The sequence below is a fragment of the Halichoerus grypus genome, chromosome 10, assembly GCF_964656455.1.
Source record: "Halichoerus grypus chromosome 10, mHalGry1.hap1.1, whole genome shotgun sequence".
NCBI lineage: Eukaryota > Metazoa > Chordata > Mammalia > Carnivora > Phocidae > Halichoerus > Halichoerus grypus.
The window spans coordinates 124,119,421-124,142,436 of NC_135721.1; the positions used below are offsets into that span (position 1 = coordinate 124,119,421).

General features: G+C 49.4%; 2 protein-coding genes across 2 annotated transcripts; one reads left to right on the plus strand and one right to left on the minus strand.

Moving 5' to 3' along the window:
• The first annotated feature begins 1,818 nt into the window (after nucleotides 1-1,818).
• Nucleotides 1,819-14,576, plus strand: PIGT (phosphatidylinositol glycan anchor biosynthesis class T). The gene is made up of 12 exons (XM_036114550.2): nucleotides 1,819-2,035; nucleotides 2,585-2,762; nucleotides 4,579-4,706; nucleotides 5,013-5,113; nucleotides 5,258-5,344; nucleotides 5,853-5,940; nucleotides 6,049-6,146; nucleotides 6,237-6,402; nucleotides 7,049-7,249; nucleotides 9,162-9,327; nucleotides 9,427-9,510; nucleotides 10,241-14,576. The coding sequence occupies exons 1-12, from the start codon at nucleotides 1,849-1,851 to the stop codon at nucleotides 10,491-10,493; spliced, it is 1,737 nt and encodes a 578-aa protein (XP_035970443.2). The 5' UTR covers nucleotides 1,819-1,848; the 3' UTR covers nucleotides 10,494-14,576.
• A 2,382-nt stretch (nucleotides 14,577-16,958) lies between these two features.
• On the minus strand, nucleotides 16,959-19,572 carry LOC118549960 (early lactation protein). Its single transcript, XM_078057467.1, has 3 exons — nucleotides 19,439-19,572; nucleotides 17,337-17,552; nucleotides 16,959-17,062 (listed from the first exon to the last, which is right to left on the minus strand). Exons 1-3 carry the CDS (start codon nucleotides 19,500-19,502, stop codon nucleotides 16,959-16,961), a joined length of 384 nt encoding a protein of 127 aa, XP_077913593.1. The 5' UTR covers nucleotides 19,503-19,572.
• Between the last annotated feature and the right edge of the window lie 3,444 nt (nucleotides 19,573-23,016).

A 23,016-nucleotide genomic window follows, 5' to 3' on the forward strand; every position in this document is an offset into this window, starting at 1 on the left:
TGCTCATGCTCCTGTGGATTAAAAGCTGGTGTGGGAATTTGTCTGACATCTAAACTTGTGGCCTTTATTCCATGTCTAGTGGGAGAAGAACACTAGATGGAAGTAGAATGAGCGCATAATGACAGAAAGACATCTTTTTGACACTTCCTCTCTGGTTGGTTGGGGTGTATCTTGGCAGACACCAAATTTGGCTCTTCGTAGAAGTATGGTGGTGAGTTTTACCGAGAGACTACGAGCAAAATCCTTCATGAATGTGTTCCTCATAGGGCAGCTGGAAAAACCAAAGCAGGAATTTAATATCGGAACTCCTACAACTCAATAATAAAAAGGCAAACAAGCCAATATAAAAGTTGGGGGGGGTACAAAAAGATTTTAAGACTCTTCACAAGAGAAAATATATGTATGGCCAATAAGCATATGAAAAGATGCTCAACATCATCAGGTAACAGGGAAATGCAAAATAAAACCACAGTAAGATACCACTACATATACCATATGGCTAAAGCTAAAAAGTCCTCCCAAATTAAAAACAACTGTTGAGCAGGATGTGGATCAACCAGAACTCTCATATATTGTTGGTGCAAGTATAAAATGATACATTTTGGAAAAAGATCTGGCAGTTACTTAAAAAGTTAAACATTACCCATGACCTTTGACCACTCCTAAATATTTACCCAAAGGAAATAAACATATGTCTACAAAATAACTTATACAGCAACCTACTTCATAACAGCTAAAGACCTGAAAGAGTTCAGGTGTTCATCACCAGGAGAATGGATAAAGTAAGGTATATTCATACAATGTGAAACTACACAGCAATAAAAACAAACTGCTGATACATGCGAACACATGGATGATTCTCAGAAACATTCTTCCTGTGAAAGAACTCTTACACAAGAAAATATACATACGATATGATGGTTTCACTTACGTGAATCTCTAGAACAGATTATATTGTGGAGAAAAATCAGAATAGTGGTTGCCTCTGAAAGTAGGAGGGGGCAGGGATTGGCTGGCAAGGGGCATTAACCAACTTTCTGGGGTTTTTGGAATGTTCTATAACTTGATAGAAGTTTGGGTTACACAGGTGTATGCTTTTGTCAGACTCAGTGACTGTGCACTTCAGAGTTGTGCATTTCTTTGTAAGTTTTACACCAAAATCTAAACAAATATTAAGCTTCATTTAATGACATGCATGCTGAAATATTTAGGGGAGAAGTGTACTTACGTCTGCAATTTACCTTGACATGTATCAAAACATAAGAGGAACTGAGGGACTTACAGACCAAAATGTGGTAAAGCAAGTATAGTAAAATGTTAATGGAGGAGTCTAGGTGATGGGGTAACAGGTGTTCATTCTTTCAACTTTGCTGATGTTTGACATTTTTCATAATAAAGGGGCCAGTTATTTGGGGGTTTTACAGGAAAGCTCTGCACCAGGCTTAGGACTGAGCCAATGGACACACCAGAAGCCGAGGAAGACGCACGCACGAGCCCTGTCATGTGACCTCGCAAAAGACTTTTTCAGTCCTCAACTATTACATAGGCACAGCGGCAGTGGCAGCGCTCGGTATTATTACGCACATTCTAATGAACACGAGTACCCCAAAGTGGCGGGGAGGGAGATCCTCAATCCAGCCCCCAGTCGTGCCAGACGTCCACCGCCCTTCTTGCCCTCCCGCGCTCCCTCAAACCCACCCGCCTTAAAGGACCCAGCCCGGTCGTCTCTCTGGTAACCTCACCCCGAGTTCCGGGATGGCACCGGAAATCATTTCTCATACGCTCTTCCTATTGGAGGCCAGCTTTCGTGGGGGCGGGCACAGCTGGAAGGCGGAAGTAGCCGCTGGCATGGCGGCGGCCTTGCCGCTTGCTGTGCTCGTGCTGCTGCTCCTGGGGCCCGTGGGCAGGGGCCATGCAGAGCCCCCACGCGACACCCTGCGGGAGGAGCTCGTTATCACCCCGCTGCCTTCTGGGGACGTAGCCGCCACATTCCAGTTCCGCACGCGCTGGGATTCGGACCTGCAGCGGGAAGAAGGTGAGAGGATGAGAGTGGAGAAAGACAACTGTGGCACCCGCTGGGAGGGGGCGTGGAGGCAAGCCCTGGGGGCGGAGCCTGGTCCCTTGGAGGGGTTCTGGACCCTGGGCTTGGGGCTCGACAAACTAGCTCTTGGGGGAAGGATGGGATAGTTACTGAAGAACCCCATTGTACTGGTGGTGAAACTAAGGCCGGGGGAGGGGCAGTGACTCCTCCAGACGCCTAGACCAGGGGCTCTTTCCGCAGGTCCAGGCTGCCACTCTAATCCTTTAGTTAGAGCCCTCTGTCGACACCACCGATGATGATGCTGTTGGCCGTTGCCATTTATCCTGGGTGCTAGGCACGGAGCTAAGTTCTGTAAGAAATAGTGAGGAAGAAGTTGGAGATGTAGAGAGAGAAAGGCACTTGGTCAAGATCACATCGCTAGTGAATGGCAGTTTGGTTCTGCATTCAGATCTCTCCGGCCCCAGAGCTTGGGGTCTGTTGCTGCTTTGGGGTGGCTGAGAACCCGTCCTCCAGGATCTTCACTTACCTACTCCCCTCTTCCAGTGTCTCATTATAGGCTATTTCCCAAAGCCCTGGGGCAGTTGATCTCCAAGTATTCTCTACGAGAGCTGCACTTGTCATTCACGCAAGGCTTCTGGAGGACTCGGTACTGGGGGCCACCTTTCCTGCAGGCCCCATCAGGTGCAGAGCTCTGGGTCTGGTTCCAAGACTCCGTCACAGAGTGAGTGCCCACCCTGAGTCCTGTTGCAGGCCATGGAGGGAATGTGGCAGTGGCCAGTGTTGTCATCGTGCCACCGCTCCTAGGGGGCAGCAGTTCCAGCAGACAGCAATTCCATGGGGGGTAAAGGTGGCATCGGAAGTAATAAATGATATTGCCACTGGGTGGCATTCTTTACTTTGGTATTTTTCACTTCCCCTGATACTTCCAGACCTGAGGTGGCACATGCGTGTATCCACAGAGACAGGTAACAAATAATTTGAAGCTTACTTGGATGTAAGGCAGTAGAAGTCTGTGGCAAACTGGATGACCTTTTAAAAGATGTTCACTCACATAATAATAATAACGGTAATGATAGTGATGATACCATGAAGGCCAAACAAAACATCTGTGGGCTAGAATTGACCTACAGGATCCCAGATCTCAGCATTAGAGGAATAGCTTTTGGGAGATGGACCAGTTTAGGTACTGCTGTTGTACCACAATTTCCTCTCAATCCCACTATGAGAAACCAGTAGCACAAACATGATTTTAAAAGGGGGGATTAATAGGGAGTGGTGGGGACTATGGCAGGCTAGACAGCTTGAGAGGACAGCTGCCACTCACCCTCAGGGGACTGTGGCCCTGTGGGAATAGAGGCCTACCGTCATCAGATACTCTCATTTTCAAGAGATGCCAGAAATCTGGATTTTAGTGTGAAAATTGGCAAATTTAAATATCAGTAAGTAATTTCAAAGTGTAAGAAATGCTGTGTGGGTCAGTGTTGTGCACACCACAGGAAACATGATTATGGCTTGGGTAGAGCTTTCAGGCTTCAACTTTGCAATCTTTACATGAGGCTCAACAATTGGAGCAATTGAAAAGCACTGAACAGAGGATTATCGAAGAACCCCAGGACAACACTAAGATGATATCAGATGAAGCTCAAGCAGTGACTTCGACATTTGCCAAGCCTTTCTTTTTTGCCTGAACTCTAACTCCCTTGTTTCCCCCCTCCGCCACACCTTGCTGTCACTGTCTCCCCTCAGCTCGTAATTGCCTGTAACGTGGAGCTGGTGTTTAGAATTTTGGTTTTATGCTTTCTGTTCTTAATATAGAGAGCAAATCTGTTGTGATATTTTTCTAATTTAATTCGATGTTTTTGTAGGGTCCTAGAATGGTTGTTTTTCCTTGTTCAGTGAGCCTTTATGGATGTAGGACTTCCTACTCTGAGGGTGGAGGCAGCACTTACTTTCATGCCCAGGGTGTTCACAGGGAAGTATGTCCTTTTGCCCAGCTGGGCACACCTCAGAGTGGATCAGTGGGCTGATCTCAGTCTCTGAAATTGTGGGGCACTTTACACGGTGTTGTGGGGTGTATATAGGTGACCCAGACGTGTTCCCTGTCCCCAGATTGTCCCAGCCTAGTTGAGGAGAAGAGAGGCTCAGAACAAGAGGCTGCCGCTCCCCAGCCATGTCCCAGGAGGGACCTCATGAGAGGCTCAGAGAGTCAGAACCGTGGCAGCACAGGACGAGGCTGTGGTTGAGGGCAGAAAAGGCTTTCTGGAGGAGGGAGCCTCTTTGAAGGTGGGCGGAGAGGGGTGAGTAGGGCATCGCCAGGAGGAGGAGGAATCGCCTGAGCAGAGACCTGTGGGGATGCCGGGATGTCCAGAAGAGAGTGAGGAGGAAGGGGTGGGTAGGGTGAGACCCAGGAGGCAGCTGAGCAGGGCGGTGGTACCATGGCAGCTCCATCAGCTAGCCAGTCTGTCGGTTTGGCAGCCTAGTGCAGGCTTGGAGGGAGGGAGCCCCGCGCCAGTGAGTCGGTTTGTGTCTCCATCCAGCGTGGATAAATCTTGGAAGGAGCTCAGTAATGTCCTCTCGGGGATCTTCTGCGCCTCTCTGAACTTCATCGACTCTACCAACACGGTCACTCCCACTGCCTCCTTCAAACCCCTGGGGCTGGCCAATGGTGAGATAGCCCCGTGGCCCTGTCCTTCTTCCTCTTGCCCGAACTTTTGCCTCCTTTCTCTTCAGCTTCCTGCTCCTTCAGCTGGGCTGGATCCTAAATCCCCTGGGTGTGCAGGCCCCGGAGGAAGGCTTCCTGAGACCATGCTGTCTCTGCGTTGCCTTCTCCCAAGGAGAGGAGGGTCCCACCCCCGCCAGGACTTCTAGGGTGGTGGTACTGGAGAGTTGCATGGCGAGCAGGAGGGAGTCCCCCCATCTTTGAAGAGTGGGGCCTCAGGGCCCACCCCGGACAGACTCGTGTCTCCCTCAGGCACTGATCATTCTTTCCTGCGCTACGCTGTGTTGCCACGAGAGGTCGTCTGCACGGAGAACCTCACCCCGTGGAAGAAGCTCTTGCCCTGTAGCTCCAAGGTGAGGCCAGAGTGCTCCGAATGTGCGCAGGAGCCCCCGAGATTGGCATCGGCGCCTGCCCCGTCCCTGCCTGACCGCCAGGCCCCCTGTGCAGGTGTCCCACAGTGAGGGCACTGACCTTTCATCCCTTCCTGCTTCCTCCAGGCAGGCCTGTCTGTGCTGCTGAAGGCCGATCGCTTGTTCCACACCAGCTACCACTCCCAGGCAGTGCATATCCGTCCTGTGTGCAGAGTAAGTCGTGGCGAGTGGGGGCGGGTGCCATCCGGGGCCTCCTGGTGTGTTCTGCGGTCTGTGCCGGTAGTAAGTGTTAGCTGGGATGCTGATTATTTGGGGCGTTGGCCACACACCAAGGAAACGGAGTGGTTGCCTGGCAGGTGTTCAGTAAATCTGTGTCATGGAGCATCGTGAAGAACACTAGCTGTGCGTGTGACTGCCAGCTTAGTCGCTCAGCTGGCATGACCTTGAGCAAGTCCTTTCATTTCCCCGAGCCTGATTTCCTCCTCTGTCAAGTGAGAGTCACAGTAGTCTCAGTTCCTGCGGGTGTCGGTGACGGTTTCTCTGGCTGGTACACATACCGCCGCGGGCACAGGGTCGGGTGCTCAGTACTGAACGGGAGCAAATGGATGGGTGGGAAGGTCCATGGCAGACGAGGGCTGGAGCCCAGGTAGGCGTCCCTGCGGCGGTGTGTGGGGGTGGGGACTGATGCGTCCTGACTGCTGCTGTCTGGCCCTCGCGGTAGAATGCGCGCTGTACCAGCATCTCTTGGGAGCTGAGGCAGACCCTTTCCGTGGTATACGATGCCTTCGTCACAGCACAGGGGAAGAAAGGTAGGCTGCCTTGGCACCTCGCTGGCTACCTACCATCACTGGTCCCGCCCTGTCTCTGCAGACCAGGCCTAGTCCTCACCCCCGCTCAACCTCCTCTCTGCTCCTCAGACTGGTCCCTCTTCCGGATGTTCTCCCGAACCCTTACAGAGCCCTGTCCCCTGGCTTCAGAGAGCCGAGTCTATGTGGACATCACCAGCTACAACCAGGTACCCGGGTCTCCAGTCACAATCATCACCCTCCATCCAAGGCCAGCCTGCGCCTCTGCTCACTTCTCAGACCTGCCTTTGTGCCCCCAGGACAATGAAACGTTGGAGGTGAACCCGCCCCCAACCACCACATACCAGGACGTCACCCTCGGTACCCAGAAGACCTACGCCGTCTACGACTTGCTTGACACGGCCGTGATCAACAACTCCCGTAACCTCAACCTCCAGCTCAAGTGGAAGAGCCCTCCCGAGAATGGTGGGTGCGGATGGGCCGCCAGGGCACTGGGCTACAGAGCTTTCTCTCTCGGGGAAGACTCACACCATGGGATATGAGGTGTGCGGTTAGACCCAGGTCCTGAATCGATGTCTTGATTCTAACTCCACGTCTTCAAGCTCTGTGACCTTGGGCAGGTTCCTAACCTTACTGCCTCATCTAGAAAATGGGGACATAATTACCCAGCAGATTGGATGAGATAATTAATGAAAGACACAGAGTTTGTTCATGCATTCATTTAATTATTAGCAAATATTTTTTGAAGACTAAAGATACCTTGCATTCAAGAGACAGAATGTCTCTCGATTGAGGCAGACCTGAAACAATTAATTAATTGTGATTGTATTCAGTGTTACCGAGGCCAAGTGCCAACTACCATGAGGGCGCCTGGTTTGGGCTGGAGGGGCACAGGGCTCGGCACGTATGAGTACTTAGAAGTAAGAGTAATTCTATCATGCTGTGGGCCCGGGAAGACAGGGATGATTCTGGGATGCAGGCTTCCCAGTTTTGATGGCCAAGGTCTTCCCCGTCGCTCCCTGGCTGTGAGACTCTGGACGTGGCCAGGGGAGTGGGGGTGAGGAGTGACCCTTTCCTTTGGGAGCCCTTAACCGTGGACCCATCTTCGCAGAGACCCCTCCGGCACCCTTCCTGCACGCCCAGCGATACGTGAGTGGCTACGGGCTGCAGAACGGAGTGCTGAACACGCTGCTGCACAACACGCACCCGTACCGGGCCTTCCCCGTGCTGCTGCTGGACGCCGTGCCCTGGTCCCTGAGGCTCTACGTGCACACCCTCACCGTCACCTCCAAGGGCAAGGAGAGCAAACCGAGTGAGGGCTGAGTCCTGCCCCCCGCCCCCACCCCGCCTTGCTCTCCCTCCAGGTCCCCCAGACCCTCCTTACTCAGGGGAGTGATTCCCCAGGTACCTCGGAGAAACTACACAGGCACAAAGAGTTTGGAAGACTTTGAAATGTGGCAAGGGTAGCCTCCCCGTGCCAGTCCTGGAAGTAATTCATAAAGCAGAGATAATTCAAACACACAGGACTGGGGATTCTTTTTTTTTTTTTTTTTTTTATTTATTCATTAGAGACAGAGAGAGAGAAGCAGAGGGAGAAGCAGGCTCCCAAGGAGCAGGGAGCCCGATGCGGGACTCGATCCCAGGACCCTGAGATCATGACCTGAGCCGAAGGCAGACGCTTAACCATCTGAGCCACCCAGGCGCCCAGGACTGGGGATTCTTAAGAGGACTTTACAAGGGCAGCGATTTTCTGATCTTTTTTACTTCTTTGCTCCTTCTTCCTTGGTGCCCCGGGCCCAGCCTTTTGTGCGGAGTCCTAGGCTTGCAGTGGAGAATGGATTAGCAGCAGGGAAAACGGTATTGGAAACACAAAAGATAAAGGTGGAGTAGATGGTTTCTGCCTCCTTGGGACGGGTAAAGAGGCGTTGTTTTAAAAATTTATTTTTACTTGCCACGCTTTTTCTGAAGAGGAGTTAATATCTTGTGCGTGCTTTCTGTCAGGTGGCAGGCATAGCAGTAAAGCCCGTGTGGTTTGGAGTGCAGGGAGACCTACCACAGAAGACTTCTCAGGAGGGGGCTCTGGCACATTCCAGACCCCCAGACCTGCTGTCCGTGACTGCCCCTGTTGTTACCTGCACTTTCAGACCTGGGCTGTTCACTTACCTTCAGCACCACTGTTTGCGTCCCCTTCAGAATCTCTTCTTCAACACACTACCCCTGTATTTTGTAGGCTTTTCTGTTTGGTTTTTTAACCTTTTGCTCTGGAAAGTATCAAGCACACACCTACGTGAGCGAGCATGACACATCCCACGGGCCCGGCTCCCCCTGCTCGTGTTTCATCTCTGACCTTGTGTCATTTCTCGATTTTAGTTTCCTGCTGGAGTTTCTTAAAACTGATCCTAGACGTCGGGCCCACCTTCCAGTGCTTCAGCCTACATGTCTACCAGGGAGAGGGCTTCCCAAAAATACCAGCTGTCCTTATCATGCCCGTTTGCCCCAGTGGTCTGAAAAAAAAACACTGGATAGTTGGTTTATTTGAGTTAGAATCTAAATAGGGTCCTCACATTGCATTTGCTTGATAAGCTCTCAAGTTTCTCTCTCTCTCTCGTTAGTTAATAGACCTCATTTCCTTAGAGTGGTTTTAGGTTTAGAGAAAAACTGAGCAGAAAGCACAGAGTTCCGTGTGCTACTACCTCTCCTTCCCCATTATTAACATCTTGCATTGGGGTGTTTGCTCTTAAGTCTCTTAATCTATAACAGTTCCCACTCTTTTTTTTTTTTTTTTAATCTATTTGCTGGAGAAACTCGGTCATTTGTTGTATGGAATGTTCTACACCCTGAATCTGTCCTTGGGACTGTGGTTAACATGCCCCTCCCTCCCCTGCATTTCTTGTGTGTTGGTGGTTAGATAGAGAAACTTGATTAGATTCAGGTTCCACATTTTGGCCAGGAAACTTCTAGGTGGTTCTGTGAACTTCCTGTTGAATCACATGAGGCGCCTGATGCTGGGCACCCCAGTTTCAGTGATGTGAGGATTAACTAGATTGAACTTGCCCTGGGACAGCTGCCCTGGAAACACCTTTTCCTTTTTCCAAGACCCTGCTCCCCTCCCTGAGCCTGCCTGGCTCCTGCAGTCCAGAGCCTAAGGCCTCGAGAGGTAGGGGCGAGGGTGCAGGTAGTCCGACCGCAGCAGAGAGGGGTGGGTGACCCTTGCCTGTCCCCAGGTTACGTCCACTACCAGCCAGCGCAGGACCGGCTGCAGCCGCACCTCCTGGAGATGCTGATCCAGCTGCCGGCCAACTCGGCCACCAAGGTCTCCATTCAGTTTGAGCGGGCGCTGCTCAAGTGGACTGAGTACACCCCGGACCCCAACCACGGCTTCTACATCAGGTGGGCTCCCCTCCCATTCTGCCCCCAGCCTCCCGCCCACCCGCCGTGCCACTCACCCCAGTGGGGGAGCCACACCAAATGCCGTCTGCCTCTCCACAGCCCGTCTGTCCTCAGTGCCCTCGTGCCCAGCGTGGTGGCAGCCAAGCCCGTGGACTGGGAGGAGAGCCCCCTCTTCAAGACCCTGTAAGTGTGACCTCGGCCGCCGGCTTCGGGGTGGGTAGCCACACGGGCGATCAGGTTCATGCGGGCCAGGTCGGGGTGGGCTGTCGCCCCTTCCAAAGCAATGTGCCGAATTAACTCAATCCCAGTAAAAATCCTAGTGGTCTGTAATGTTTGTCCTGACTCTATGAAGTGATTCTGAAGTGCTTCTAGAAGAAGAAATGGCGAGAAGGGCTGTACTTAGAGCCTGCACGTACTCATTGTTTCTCTTCACAAATATTTCATTGAGTGCTTATCAAATTCCAGGTCCTTCAGAGAGCACTGGGTGTACAACAGGACATACGACAGCCTTGCCCCTGTCCTGCTCATGTTAAGAGGCAGGAGGGGAGATTCTGGTCTAGAGTAACGGGGTCGGGGGTGCTGGGGAGTAATCTAGGGGGTTATCCAGGAGGGCTTCTCTGAGTAGACAGCCTCGAGGCGGAGACCAGAGGCTAAGGAAGAAACTGCTGAGCGAAGGCAGGGCCCCATCCCTCACCGTCAGCACAAGGCGGCTCTCCTTTGATCAGGTTTACGTGTCATCTCATGTTTCTGTGTCGACCTGCGATGTCTTCTGTCAAAAAGGTTTTGAGGCTAAGAAGGCTTTGCAAACCCTTGCCGCCGCCCCTTGGCCCGGTGCAGCCAGGAGTGGGGATGGGCTGGGATGGGGAGGAGCATCCCAGGCCTGCGTCGCTCACGTCTCCTTCCTGACCCCCAGGTACCCAGTGTCGGACAGCTCTAGCTATTTCGTGCGCCTCTACACGGAGCCGCTGCTGGTGAACCTGCCCACGCCGGACTTCAGCATGCCCTACAATGTCATCTGCCTCACGTGCACGGTGGTGGCCGTGTGCTATGGCTCCTTCTACAACCTCCTCACCCGAACCTTCCACATCGAGGAGCCCAGCACGGGTGGCCTGGCCAAGCGGCTGGCCAACCTTATCCGGCGTGCCCGTGGTGTCCCCCCGCTCTGAGATTTGCCTCCACAGCGGGGCTGCTGTTTCTCTCTGGGGAGGGCTGGTGGTGACCCCAAGGGCTCTTTCTGCCACTCGCTCTCTTCAGAGTTGGCTTTTAAACCAAACTGCCCCTGGACGAGGCCAGGGCTTAGATGCGCTGTCCAGCTCAGGAGCCACGAGCCAGATGTGGCATTTGAATTTAAATTGATTTAAATTAAAAATTCATTTCCTCTGCTGTCCCGGCCACATTTCAAGTGCTCAGTAACCAAAAGTGGTTCGTGGCTGCTGTCCTGGACAGTGCGGACAAACGTTTCCATCACTGCAGAAAGTTCTAGGACAGCGCTGACCTAGATATGCTGAGGAGCTTGCATCACCGCGTGGTAGCTGGAACTTTCTGGTTGTGGCATAAAAAGTGGCTTCCTTGGTTCTTTGCTTCCTGTCTGTGAGGCCCAGGAAGAGGGGGCTGGGGCTTGTTTCCTGGGCACCTGCATAAGACTTCCTACACTGCCTCCCAAAACCCCGACAAACAAAGCTCCTCTGTCTCCTGCTAAGAATTCCCTCTTCTCTCTTGCTTCCCCCTCATTGGTGATTCCCAGAACTCCCTGGGTTTGGCCGGGAGTATTTATAGAAGTGTATCCGTGACCATGACCATGAACCATCCTCTACCTTTCAGGAGCCCTGAGAACCAGTCCCGTATCACCAGGGGTAGAGCTGGAGAGGGGGAAGAGCTCCATGTGTTGGTTTTCTAACTGTGTGGTGCATTGGAATCACCTGAGATGCTTGTGAAAGTAATGCAGATTCCTGGAGTCCACACCCTGTGAATTCAGTCTGTCTGAATGTAGCCCAGCCTTAGAATTTCTGTCAGGCTCTTCATGAGCTTGTGTTCGGGGTGGTCCTTAGACCTCTTACACAGGCTTTGAAGCCAGGTCCATTGGATCGAGGCCTGCCCCTGCCCACCTACCCTTCTGCTTATATGACCCTGGATTCCTGTACCAGGTCCTTAGGCAGATGCCCCTCCCGACCCCCATCTTCTGTCCCTGCCTCTGGCACACTTGGCATTAACTGTGTAAGTATTTGCAGTCTGCCCATCCCTTCCCCAGCTCTCCCATCATAGCAGTTTGGCTTAGAATGCCTTGTTCCCCCAACCACGCACTGTCCTCTACTGCCTAGTTCACTCTTAAAAAAAAAAAGAACCAGAGAGTTACTTCCTCCAGGAAGTCTTCCCTGATACACCAGGCTGCTGTAGGTGCCCCTTCCCTCTGTTCCCAGAGCATCCTGGACTTAACCTTTACAGGTTCTTTTCACCCTGGTTGTTCTTGTTCTTTAACTTCCATTAAACTGTAAGCTCCCTGGAGGCACAGGGGCTGTCTTCCATCTGGACCTGATCCAGCTCAGGACATGAAAGTGCTCCATCAGTATGTATGTATGACTGGGTGTAGGCTATTCTGGCCCGGGATCTGGGGTTCAAGGGTAGGGATGGGAAGGGCGAGGGGCACCAAGAAACCACACAAGTATGTGTGCAGAGTCTTGAGCACAATAGTACTGGTGACGTTTGTACAGCCAACATAGATGGGGTTGTTAGGTTGCCTCTGAGGGTTTTCCAAGAGCTCTCAGAACGTACGAGTGAGGTGTGTATAGGAAGGAGGTGATGAGCTCATCTAGACCACAGGCAAAAACAACTTGGTCAAGATGCTTTCACTTGAGTTTTTCTTCCAAGCAGTGAATAAGCAGGGTGTAGATGAGATGAGCATGTGGGCGGGTGGGTGGGTATCCAAAGCTCGTGGTCCTGGCGGCCTGCATGGAGCAGGATGCCTGCCAAGAAGGGGAGAGAATGGAGTTGTGGCCTGGCTGTGCTTTATACCCCCAGCCCAGTCAGCACTCGGAACCACCTCTGCTGCCACGTCATACGTAACCCGTGCACTGACAACACCATGTCTCTCGTGCTCCTCCCAGAATTCCAGATTCATTCACCCAACTGCCTCCCTGCCGGCTGCACTTGGACATCTAAAGGCACCTTGGATTTAATATCTCCAAAACCAAGCATCAGCATACTCTCCCCCACTACCCCCAACACGCGCAACCGTGGTCGGCCCATCTTCCCGGTCGCCCAGGCCAAAAACCCTGGAGCCATTCTTGATGCTTCGCTCACATGTCATGCGTGCTCCGTTAACAACTGCTCTACCTTCAAAGTAAATCCAGAAGCCAGCTCCTTTTCACCACCCCCACTATTGTGCTATCTATGGATGAGGTCTTCCTGGCCACACCTGTTTAAATCGCTGCCCCCAGCTACGAGCTCCCTCCTTTGCCCTTGTCTTTTCCTCTATGGCTCTCACTGCCATCAACGTGCAACGTGTCTTACTTACCTTGTTTATTAATTATTAAGCTCCACAAGGACGAGGACTTTTGCCTTTTGTAGCTTCAGTGCCTGGAATAGAGCCTGGCATGTGGTTTGCATTCCAGTAATTGCTGAGTGAATGAGTTCATGAGTGTATGAATACCACACAGTAATTTTACTGCTAAGCAAGCCAGGTCACCCAAGCATCTGGGTTCTGAGCCTTGAAATTCTTGCTTTGCCAACACCAGGACCATCTTACCTTGTCCGTGCACTCAGGGCCTGGGCATTTCTGGCTATGCTCAGTCGGGGATCCTCAAGTATAAGCCTGGCAATGGCCTTCCCCAAGAGGGTTGCCCCAGAGCAGTGGTATCTGGGGGGAAGGGCCATAGGTGCTGAAGTCCAGGTCAGTCAGGGCCCCAGGGCACTGTGAGGTCTGCTTTCCCCTCCAATTGGCTCGGGCTGTCTGGTGGAGCTGCCCTGGCTATAGCACTGGGGGGAGAGAGGGGAACTTCTGTCCTCTGAGGGCTCTCCCAGGAAAAGCAGTGAGTGAGTGAGTAGATGAAGGAGATTTGCAGAAGCAGAATTGCCCCTAAGAACTAGTCTCCTTCCGGGTCTTCCTTCAACACCAGGGACAGTTGCTCGTGACCAACTATTACTGTTATTCACCATCACTCTGCACGCCTGTTAGGATACTTCGGAGACACGGCAGGGCCGGTCCTCTCTGAAGAAGGCTGGGAGACAGCTGGCTTGGGGTTCAGGCAGGCTTGGCAATAGCTATCCCGGTGCGTTTAGAGGGCTCAGGGAGGAGCAGCAGGGCACCCAGATCCTGACCTCCCAACCCCCAGTGACCAGGATCTGGAGAGGTGACTGGGGGGGCCTCAGCTTTCTGGACCCGCAGTGGGACAGGCATGTTCTCACACTGAGAACTGTGTTGAGAGGCGGCGCCCCTGTCCTGAGCTAGGGGTGCTGGGAATCGGAAGAGGGAAGCGAAGTCAACCAGCCTTGCATTTTCCGGCTTCCCTGCCTCAGCTCGTGCTCTTCCCTTTCCATGCCTCCCTGACTCTGTCCCTGACCTAGAGCTCCTTCCATGAAGCCTTTTCTGACCATTCTCACTTCCACACCGAGGCTGTATGCTCATTCATTCATTCATTTACTCACCCAACCTCTGACCTGTCTGTCTGGAGCTTCTATCATCCATTTGTCACCTCATTCAGCAGATACGTGTCGGGTATCTGTCCTGTGCCCAGTACTGCTCTAGGCACTAGTGAACAAGAAAGCAAACCCCTGCCATGTGGTGCTTAACAGTTTGGCCGGGGAGACAAAGACTTGGCTACATTAATAAGTATGTAGCGTAAGCCCAGGTAGCACTATGTCCCTGGAGAAAAGGAAAGCAGCGGGAACATGAAATGGATAATCAAGACCTCTAAGAAGGTGATGAATGATCAGGGACCCAAGCCAAGCGAAGGAGAAAATCACACGAAATCCAATGGAAGAACAAGTGCAAACATCCTGTAGCAAGAGCTTACTTAGTGTGTTTGCAAAACAAGGAAGTCGCAGTAACTAGAGCTGGGATAGGGGGTGACAGGGTGAGTTTGGACAGGTTGGCAGGGGCCAGGAGGAAGAGGGCCCTGGAGGCAAGGTTTTATTCCACATGTGATGGGAAGCTGAGGAGTAACGGGATCGGATTTGCATTTGTTTATCTGCTTATGTACTTTTTTTGGCCTGATGCACATTCGGTTAATAATTCTTGCTTCATGATACTCTCACCATTGGTCCACGCGTGGTCCTTTTTGTGTATTATTTACATACATATGCATGTATTTTGGTGCAGTAAGGACCCATGAACCTACCGTCCAACAGGAAAACTAGCACATGATGGTAAGAATTTGATGTTTAAGAGATCACTCTGGCTGCTGTGTGAACAGACTGTAGGAGGTAAGAATGGACACTGGGAGGCCAGTGAGGAGGTGAGAGAGTGTCAGGAAGGGCAGACTGGGGTGATCGCAGCAGAGCGGGAGAAGTTGATTGAGTTTGGGATACATTCTGTAGGAAGAGCCCCGGGACAGACTATTGGATCGGGTGTGGGGTGGATTCTACTAACCCCCAGCCATCCAGCATTCTTAATGCATTCAAGAATTAAGTCACAAATTATTGATTCATTCAGTGCTTGCTGGTAACTTCTTACTATATAAGTCGTTTACAAAACATACATTCCACATGGTCCCTGCCCTGCTCACAGTGCAGAGGCAGAGATAAATAAACACACTTAAAACACTTTGGAATAAGTGCTGTGATCCAGGAAATCCAGGGAAGGGAGAGAAAAGGATGGTTAATTATGACTTGCACAAAGGTGCTCAGTTACTGTCCCATCTCATGACTCGATCTGAGCAACTGATTAAATTCTTTAGTTGCGTATGTATATTTTTTTGCTTTAAAATTATTTTTATCATATTTTTAAAAATGTCTAAGTTTCAGAGCATAGACACTACTTCAAATACCAGTCAAAGGCTGTCCTCGATTAATCTTCCAAAGCTCAAACTCTCAGATAGTTAAAAACATGAAAGAGAATAGGAAATTAAGGGGAAAACATGCCCTTTCTCTCAAATAGGTATGTATTTGGGAAGGGTACACCAAGGACACAAAGGACACCACCAAGGGCAGGGGTCTAGTCTGGGAATCCCAGGTTCTGGGTTCTAGTATTGCTGTTTGGTCCTGGGCAGTAGTTTCTCTTTCAAGGAAGGGGGTGTGGTCGGAATACGCGTAGGACAGCAGGAGAGGCTTATGGGGGAGGTGGCAGCGATGGTCAGGGCAGATGCCATCCAGCATTCCAAAAATTATGTAACAACAGAATATTATTTAGTCTTAAAAAAGAAAGAAATCCTGACAGGCTGCAACAGGGATGAACCTTGAAAATATGCCAAATGGAATAAGCCAGGCACAAAAGGACAAATACTGTATGGTTCCTCACATACGAGGAACCTGGAGCAGTCAATTCATAGACGCACAAGGTAGAATGGTGGTGACCCGGGACTGGGGAAGGGGAATGGGGAGTTAGTTCTAATGGGCACAAAGTCTCAGTTTAGGAAGATGAAAATGTTCTGGAGCTGGATGGTCACAACGCTTGTACCACAATGTGAGCATACTTAAGGCCACTCCATCGTACACTTAGAAATGGGTAAAAGGGTGCATTTTATGTACTATATATTGTACCACAATCGAAAGAATATATAAAATCCTCATTTTTCCAAGATCCATCTGCATGGAGGGAAATTCCCACCTGGCTGACCAAGGTTCCCCGGGTTTCTAGCTCTTTCCACACTCTAGGACATGGCTCCTGCTGGACAGGAAGGGTAGAAGTAGGGCTAGCAGCAGAGCTTCAGGCAGCAAAGAGCAGGTGGCTGGGATTTGGGGACAGATGTGCAAGATCCCCAAATTTGCATTCAGTCTGGCTTCCGTGAGGAGGCCCCCCTGGTGATAGGAAACTTGTGTCCTTTGTCCTCATCCTTTTTCTTCTTTTTTTAAAAATATTTTTTAAAATTTATTTTAGTGAGAGAGAAGACGCATGAGCAGGGAAGGAGCAGAGGGAGAGGGAGTTCATCTCAGCCGACTCCACGTTGAGCGCAGAGCCCAATGTGGGGCTCGATCCCAGAACCCTGAGGTCATGACCTGAGCCAAAACCAAGAGTTGGACACTTAACCAACTGCACCACCCAGCAACCCCCCGCCCGTCCTTCTACTTCTTCTGGGGGCACAGAACAAAGGGCCTGAGGGGGTAGGGATGGGGGTGAGGCAGGTTTGATCCCCCTTGAGAGCTGAGGAGGCTGTGAGCCATTCATGAGGACAGGCCCAGGGCCCTCATAAGAAGGCTTCAAGCCACACCGACTTTGAATGTTTTATTGACCCAGGCCTGGAGGGCTACAGGATGGGTTCCAAGCAGGGACTAAGCGCAGGAAAGGAGGCCCAGCCAGCTTTCAGTCAAGGCCAGGAGGATGCAGGCATGGTCTTCAGCTGCTCTTTACCTTGTCTCTGTAACAGAGATGACAGTCCGTTTCCTTCCTGGCTGGCGTATAGGTGGCCTCGGGCCAGAGCCATCAGCTAGACCCCTTACCCACCCCCTTCAACAGCCACCATACCAGAGGCCTCCTCACCTCACCCACCTTGATCACTGCCACCAACACCTTCCTTGCTTCTGTCAACACCATCGCCCCCCGCGAAGGTTACACTGCTAACTTCCCCTTGGCCAGCACCACCACCTACAGAAAAGCCTCACTACTCACCAATACTGCTTTCATCTTCACCATCGAAACCACCGTCAACCACAGCCTCGCTGCCTCCACCCCAGCACCCCCATTACCAAACACACTGGCACCTCTTGGTGGCACATCTGATTATTCCCGTCCCCATCGCCTCTCATAGTAATATCATGGCATGACCCCACCACCATCCTCCCCAATGCTGTCTCCCTTCCCACGACCACCACCACCCAATCGCCAGCATTGCTTCTCCTGTTTCTATAAGAGGACTCACCAGCGTGCTTGCAGATCCTCAAACAGATCTCCGTGGTCTCAAAATTGTTGTCATTGCCCTGACAGCCACCGTGGGCGAAGTGCTCACACTCACTGGACGTGTTGTTGTAGAAGTACCGGTAGAAGAGGCCTCTGCAGGGGCACCTCACTGGAGGGAGCTGACACATGGCAGGCAGAGTTTGGGACAGCTCCCAGGGGGCCTCTTGCTTGAGATGGGCTATAGGTGTGAGGAAGGACAGGTATTGTCACTTCGGTGTCCTTTTTTTTTTTTTAAGATTTAATTTATTTATTTGACAGAGAGAGACACAGCGAGAGAGGGAACACAAGCAGGGGGAGTGGGAGAGGGAGAAGCAGGTTTCCCGCAGAGCAGGGAGCCCGATGCAGGGCTCGATCCCAGGACCCTGGGATCATGACCTGAGCCGAAGGCAGACGCTTAACGACTGAGCCACCCAGGCGCCCCACTTCGGTGTCCTTTTAAAGAACTGATAATTTTTTTTTTTTTATTAGAAGCACATCTTCTACACCAAGCACCCTAGTAGGTGCTTGCCATTTTTTGCATGATTTAAATGACCTTATGGAGTAGATATTACTGTCCCTCCCCCATAAATGAAGAAACAGGTTCAGAGAGGTTTGGTCATCTTCCCAAAATCATCAAACCTGTCAGTTGAGGCCTGGGGTTTCAACCCAGTTACAATTTCAAATCCCAGGCTCTGCATGTTACAGCTTCTCATAACTTGACTCAAGGTATTTGAGATAGCTTTGTTTATAATTGCAAAAAAACACATAATTTGGAAAGAATATCAATGTTCACCAACAGTGGGGATTGATAGGTTATATGCAGTCATTGATAAGCATAGTGCTGATCTATATGCATCAACATGGAGAGAGGTTCATAATTTTGTGGAACAAAAATCAAATTTCAAAAGACAATATCTAGAATGCTCCTGTTGATGTAAAATATACCTATAAACCCATGTAGTGATGACTAGAAGGTTGTTCACCACTGTATTTGTAGTAATTTTCCTGGGTGGTGGAATTTCAAGTGATTTTTATATTCTAATTATTTTTAGTGTCATTTAAGTGGCAATGAACAAGTATCATTTTTTATAACTAGGAAAAAGATTTACACTAAATAATCTTCAGTATCCATGAATAATGAAAAAATAAAGAAATGGATGTATTTTACTTATTATTTTAAATCCTTTCACATCTGGCTGTGGTTATCACATCAAGTGATTTATCCAACATGTGTGTGTACACACACACACACACACACACACTCACCCACTAATTGGCCATGGATCCCAATGTATCTTTTCATGGGATACAATACACCCTGTTTTGATATGTACACTCCCTGACAAAAGATAGCAGCCCTCAGACAATGAGTTCATGGGTCATCTCTGCTCCATAGTACCATTTTGGGAATCCTCAATTGATATGACATGCTGCATATCCTGGGAGAACCCTAAACTAGAATGAGGAAGAAACCATTCTAGGAAGGGAATTCAAGGTCTTTCATTAGGGCAGCAAGTCTCAATCTTGGTGGAACATTACAGTCCTCTCGGGGAACTTGAAAAAAATCCCAATGACCAGGCTTTACCCAAGACTAAATCAGAATCTGGGAGTGTGGGACCCAGGTAGCCCCCAGGTGACTCCAGAGTGCAGCCAAGTTCAGAACCTGATCCCCTTTTCAAAGCAGTACGAAAATTTATTTTCTCTCGTAAGGATCCTGGGAGTAGGATTCTGGAAAGAAGGATTATTTGGGAAAAAAAAAAAAAAGAAGGATTATTTGGGCTCTGTAAAATAGGGGACCCGTTTTTTAAATTCACACATTTCCATATCGTTTGTCTTTTTAAGACCAACACATGTATTGCTTTGTAATAAAAATTAAATTTGGTGCGGATTGAATTCAATCAAATAGACATCTGTGAGGTCTGGCCCCAGAGAGATGAGCCTCTTCCCAAGCCTAAGCCCTGGTTTCTTCCTGAGGTGGAAGTGACCAGGTGGCCCTGTGGAGCCAGCCCCCCACCCTATTGCTCCCCCTCCCCCAAACACAGGCTGTGGGTCTCAGGGATCCTCTTTTTTAAACTCTCCGCTCACCTGAGCTGGCGATGCCAACCAGGCAGAGGGGGACGCAGAGGACAAGGAACGGGCTGAACTTCATGGTGCCAGTAGCCGAATGTTCCAGGCTGGGGCTGCAGGCTAAAGTGATACCTGCAGCTGAAGCAGAAGGGCCCTATTCCTCTGAGTTGAGGGAAGTATCTGGCTTTTCATTACCTGGAAGAGGAAGCACCCTGGGCAAGGAGTGTGGTCCCAGAGGAAGTGGATGTCTACCTGGAGGCACGGCCGCTTGCATTGGAGGGCTTCTTGGAGGCTATTAGGCAAGTGCCCTAAGTCAGTGTTTCTGCAGCATCTGGAATGCCAGTCCCCAGCCTCATCTATTGCAGACTTGAGTTCCTGTGACCGTGGACTGGTAAGTGACTTTTTGGGGCTTCAGTTTCCCTATCTGTAAAATAAGTGGGCTGGACAACACGGTCCCTAAGAAACCAGCTTAGCTGTTTTCCATTCTATTATTACTGGTTCCCATCCAGATCCTCCCAGCTAGTTGTCTCAACATCACAGGAGAGAAAACATAGCTCTTTGTTCATTGCTTTATTTATTTAATTTAGGAACAATGAGTTTATTGTTTTATATAAATTATCATACTTATTTTTAAAAGATCAAGCTATATTGAATAGTAAAAAGAAGCAAATCCCTCCCCAAATTCTACTATAGTTCTGTGCAACAGAAATATAATGAAATATATTACAGTATAATTTTCTAGTATCTGCATTTAAAAAAGTAAAAAGAAAGGTAAGACTAGTTTTTTAAAAAAGATTTATTTATTTTAGAGAGAGAGAGAGTGTGTTGGGGGAGGGGCAGAGGGAGAGAGAGAGAGAGAGAATTTCAAGCAGACTCCCTGCTGAGCACAGAACCCAACGTGGGGCTTGATCTCACGACCCTGAGGTCACAACCTGAGCTGAAATCAAAAGTCAGACACTCAACTAACTGAACCACCCAGGCACCCCAAGACTAGTTTTAATAATAGTTAATTTAACTCAACATATCCAAAATATTGCCATTTCAACATACGATGAACATGTAATAAAAATGTTAATGCAATATTTTACTTTTCTTTGTACTAAGCTTTTGAAATCTGGTGTGTATTTCACATTTGTGGCACATCATGATTCCTACTAGCCGTATGTTGCATGCTCAGCAGCCATACGTGGCTAGTGACTACCATATTGGACAATGAACTTCCACCACATAAAGTAATTATTAGTAACTATTAGAGTTTGCAGGTGTTATTTTCCGAGAATTTTTGCATATTGCCTTAATACTTGAAAGACAATTTGATAGGGTAAAAAATCCTGGGTCATATTTTCTTTTCCCAGAACTTGGGACCTGGGCAGACCTGGCTCCACTGAATTCTGCCATGGAGCATTGCTAAGAAGTAGCCTGAAAGTTTTTCTTCCTTAGGGGTTACTTTTTTCCTACCTGAATGCCTAAAGACTTCTTTGCTTCTCTTGGAGATCCAGTAACTTAACAAGGTTATTTTGGTATCATTCTGCATCTTTTTAAAAAAGATTTTATTTATTTATTTGTCAGAGAGAGAGAGAGAGAGAGAGAGAAAGCAAGCCTAAGCAGGGGGAGAGGCAGGCAGAGGGAGAAGCAGGCTCCCCATTGAGCAAGGAGCCCAATGCGGGACTTGATCCCAGGACCCTGGGATCATGACCTGAGCCAAAGACAGACGCTTAACCCACTGAGCCACCCAGGCGTCCCTGCATCTTTTTTTTTTTTTTAAAGATTTTTTATTTATTTATTTGAGAGAGAGAGAATGAGAGAGAGAGCACATGAGAGGGGGGAGGGTCAGAGGGAGAAGCAGACTCCCCGCCGAGCAGGGAGCCCGATGCGGGACTCGATCCAGGGACTCCAGGATCATGACCTGAGCCGAAGGCAGTCGCTTAACCAACTGAGCCACCCAGGCGCCCTCTTTTTTTTTTTTTAATGGGACATGGAGTGCTAAAAATCTACAGATTTTTAAAAAGATTTTATTTATTTATTTGAGAGAGAGAGAGAAAGAGAGAAGAAGAGCATGAGGTTGGGGAGAGGAGCAGAGGGAGAGAGACAAGTAGACTCCATGCTGAGCATGGAGCCTGATGCGAGGCTCGATCTCACAACCCTGAGATCAGGACCTGAGCTGAAATTAAGTCAGCCGCTCAACAGACTGAGCCACACAGATTTTTTTGGGGGGGGGGGATTTTCTTATATTATGCTTTGAATAAATTTTCTGTCCCAATTGGTGAGTTTTCTACTTAAGAGGCATAAATTATGTCAGATTATCTTCACTTGTCCTCTAGTACTTGTCAAAAGTACGGCCACTGGAGACAGACAAATTTAAAAGTCAGCTTTTCCACTCACATTCTGTGCTACTTCTGCCAATCTCTTTAACCTCTCTAGACTACAGTTTCTATTTGGAGATAACAATGGAAACTCCCTGTGTTTGGAGTCCCCAAGACCATGCTCATGTTCAACTCATGAAAAGGACTCATGGGACTCAGAAGTTGTTATACTTAAGTTTACAGCAAATGGATACAGATTAAAATCAACAAAGGAGAAAAGCATAGGGTGTGAAGAATGGAGGAAACCAGGCACAAGCTTCCCTCCCTCAGTCCAGTTATACGGGATGTGTTTCATTCCCCCAGGGCAACACTTTTGAAGTGTTGCCCATCAGGGAAGCTCGCCGAAGACCAAGTGCCTAGGGTTTTTATTGTGGTCAGTCACATGGGCATATAACCAACTTAGCCTAGCACAGGAATCTTGGATTTAGGTGGTGAGCACTCTGACAGCTCTAAGGTGCTTGATCCATGCCTACCAATTTTGCAGTTTTGGCTTCAGAGATTCCCATCTGCAACTGATCTGTTATTCCTTGCACAAGAAGATTTCTTTAAAGTGGAAGATGCCCTAATGGCTTTTAATGACTTGTGCTTACTTAGAATTTGATGTGCCATTGGTCAGAGCAGTCAGAATTTCTTATCTTAATATATTAACCCAAGTCCCCCAGAAGTTTATGCTGTGGACTTACCTCAAGGCTTTGTGAATTCCCTAATGGCTGCTACCCATTGTGGACTGTCAATATAACTGTCCTGTAACCTTTCCAGGATCCCGCACCTTTCTGGGAACAATATCTACATGTGCATATGTGTATACTGTTTGGACCAGAGAGCTGCATACAAGGGAGTAGAGCTCAAATCCGAGAGTGACATACCCATGGTCCTCAGCAACCATGAGAGGAACAGTGAGCCCAGAGTGTTCAGTGGGTGTCTTGCCTGGGTGTCTTGTTGTACCACAGGCTGTTAGCAGCCAGCTTTGGATCACTTCCTCATACCCAAAACTAATAAAAATGATTAAAGACAATTTGGTGATACAAAATAATTTTATTTAACACTTCATGAAGTGGGCAGTCTCCATCCCTAAGGATCTAGAGAACTGCAAAGTGGGGCAGAAGGCAGGAAGCTTTTACAGGATAAAGAATGAGGAATAGGAAAAGAAAGAAAATGAGTAAGGAGCAAGGAAATAAGTATAGAGCCCCATAGCTGGGTTGGCCTCTGGGGATTCCTGACTGGCTATACTGT

Excerpts from the sequence above, each read along its gene's own strand:
- PIGT (XM_036114550.2), top strand. The coding sequence starts at position 1,849 with ATGGCGGCGGCCTTGCCGCTTGCTGTGCTCGTGCTGCTGCTCCTGGGG. Across the intron at positions 6,403-7,048 it reads GAAGAGCCCTCCCGAGAATG|AGACCCCTCCGGCACCCTTC; the intron begins GTGGGTGCGGAT and ends CCATCTTCGCAG. Across the intron at positions 9,511-10,240 it reads AGCCCCCTCTTCAAGACCCT|GTACCCAGTGTCGGACAGCT; the intron begins GTAAGTGTGACC and ends CCTGACCCCCAG.
- LOC118549960 (XM_078057467.1), bottom strand. The coding sequence starts at position 19,502 with ATGAAGTTCAGCCCGTTCCTTGTCCTCTGCGTCCCCCTCTGCCTGGTT. Across the intron at positions 17,553-19,438 it reads GGTTGGCATCGCCAGCTCAG|CCCATCTCAAGCAAGAGGCC; the intron begins GTGAGCGGAGAG and ends TCACACCTATAG. Across the intron at positions 17,063-17,336 it reads GAGGATCTGCAAGCACGCTG|GTGGTGGTGCTGGCCAAGGG; the intron begins GTGAGTCCTCTT and ends GCTTTTCTGTAG.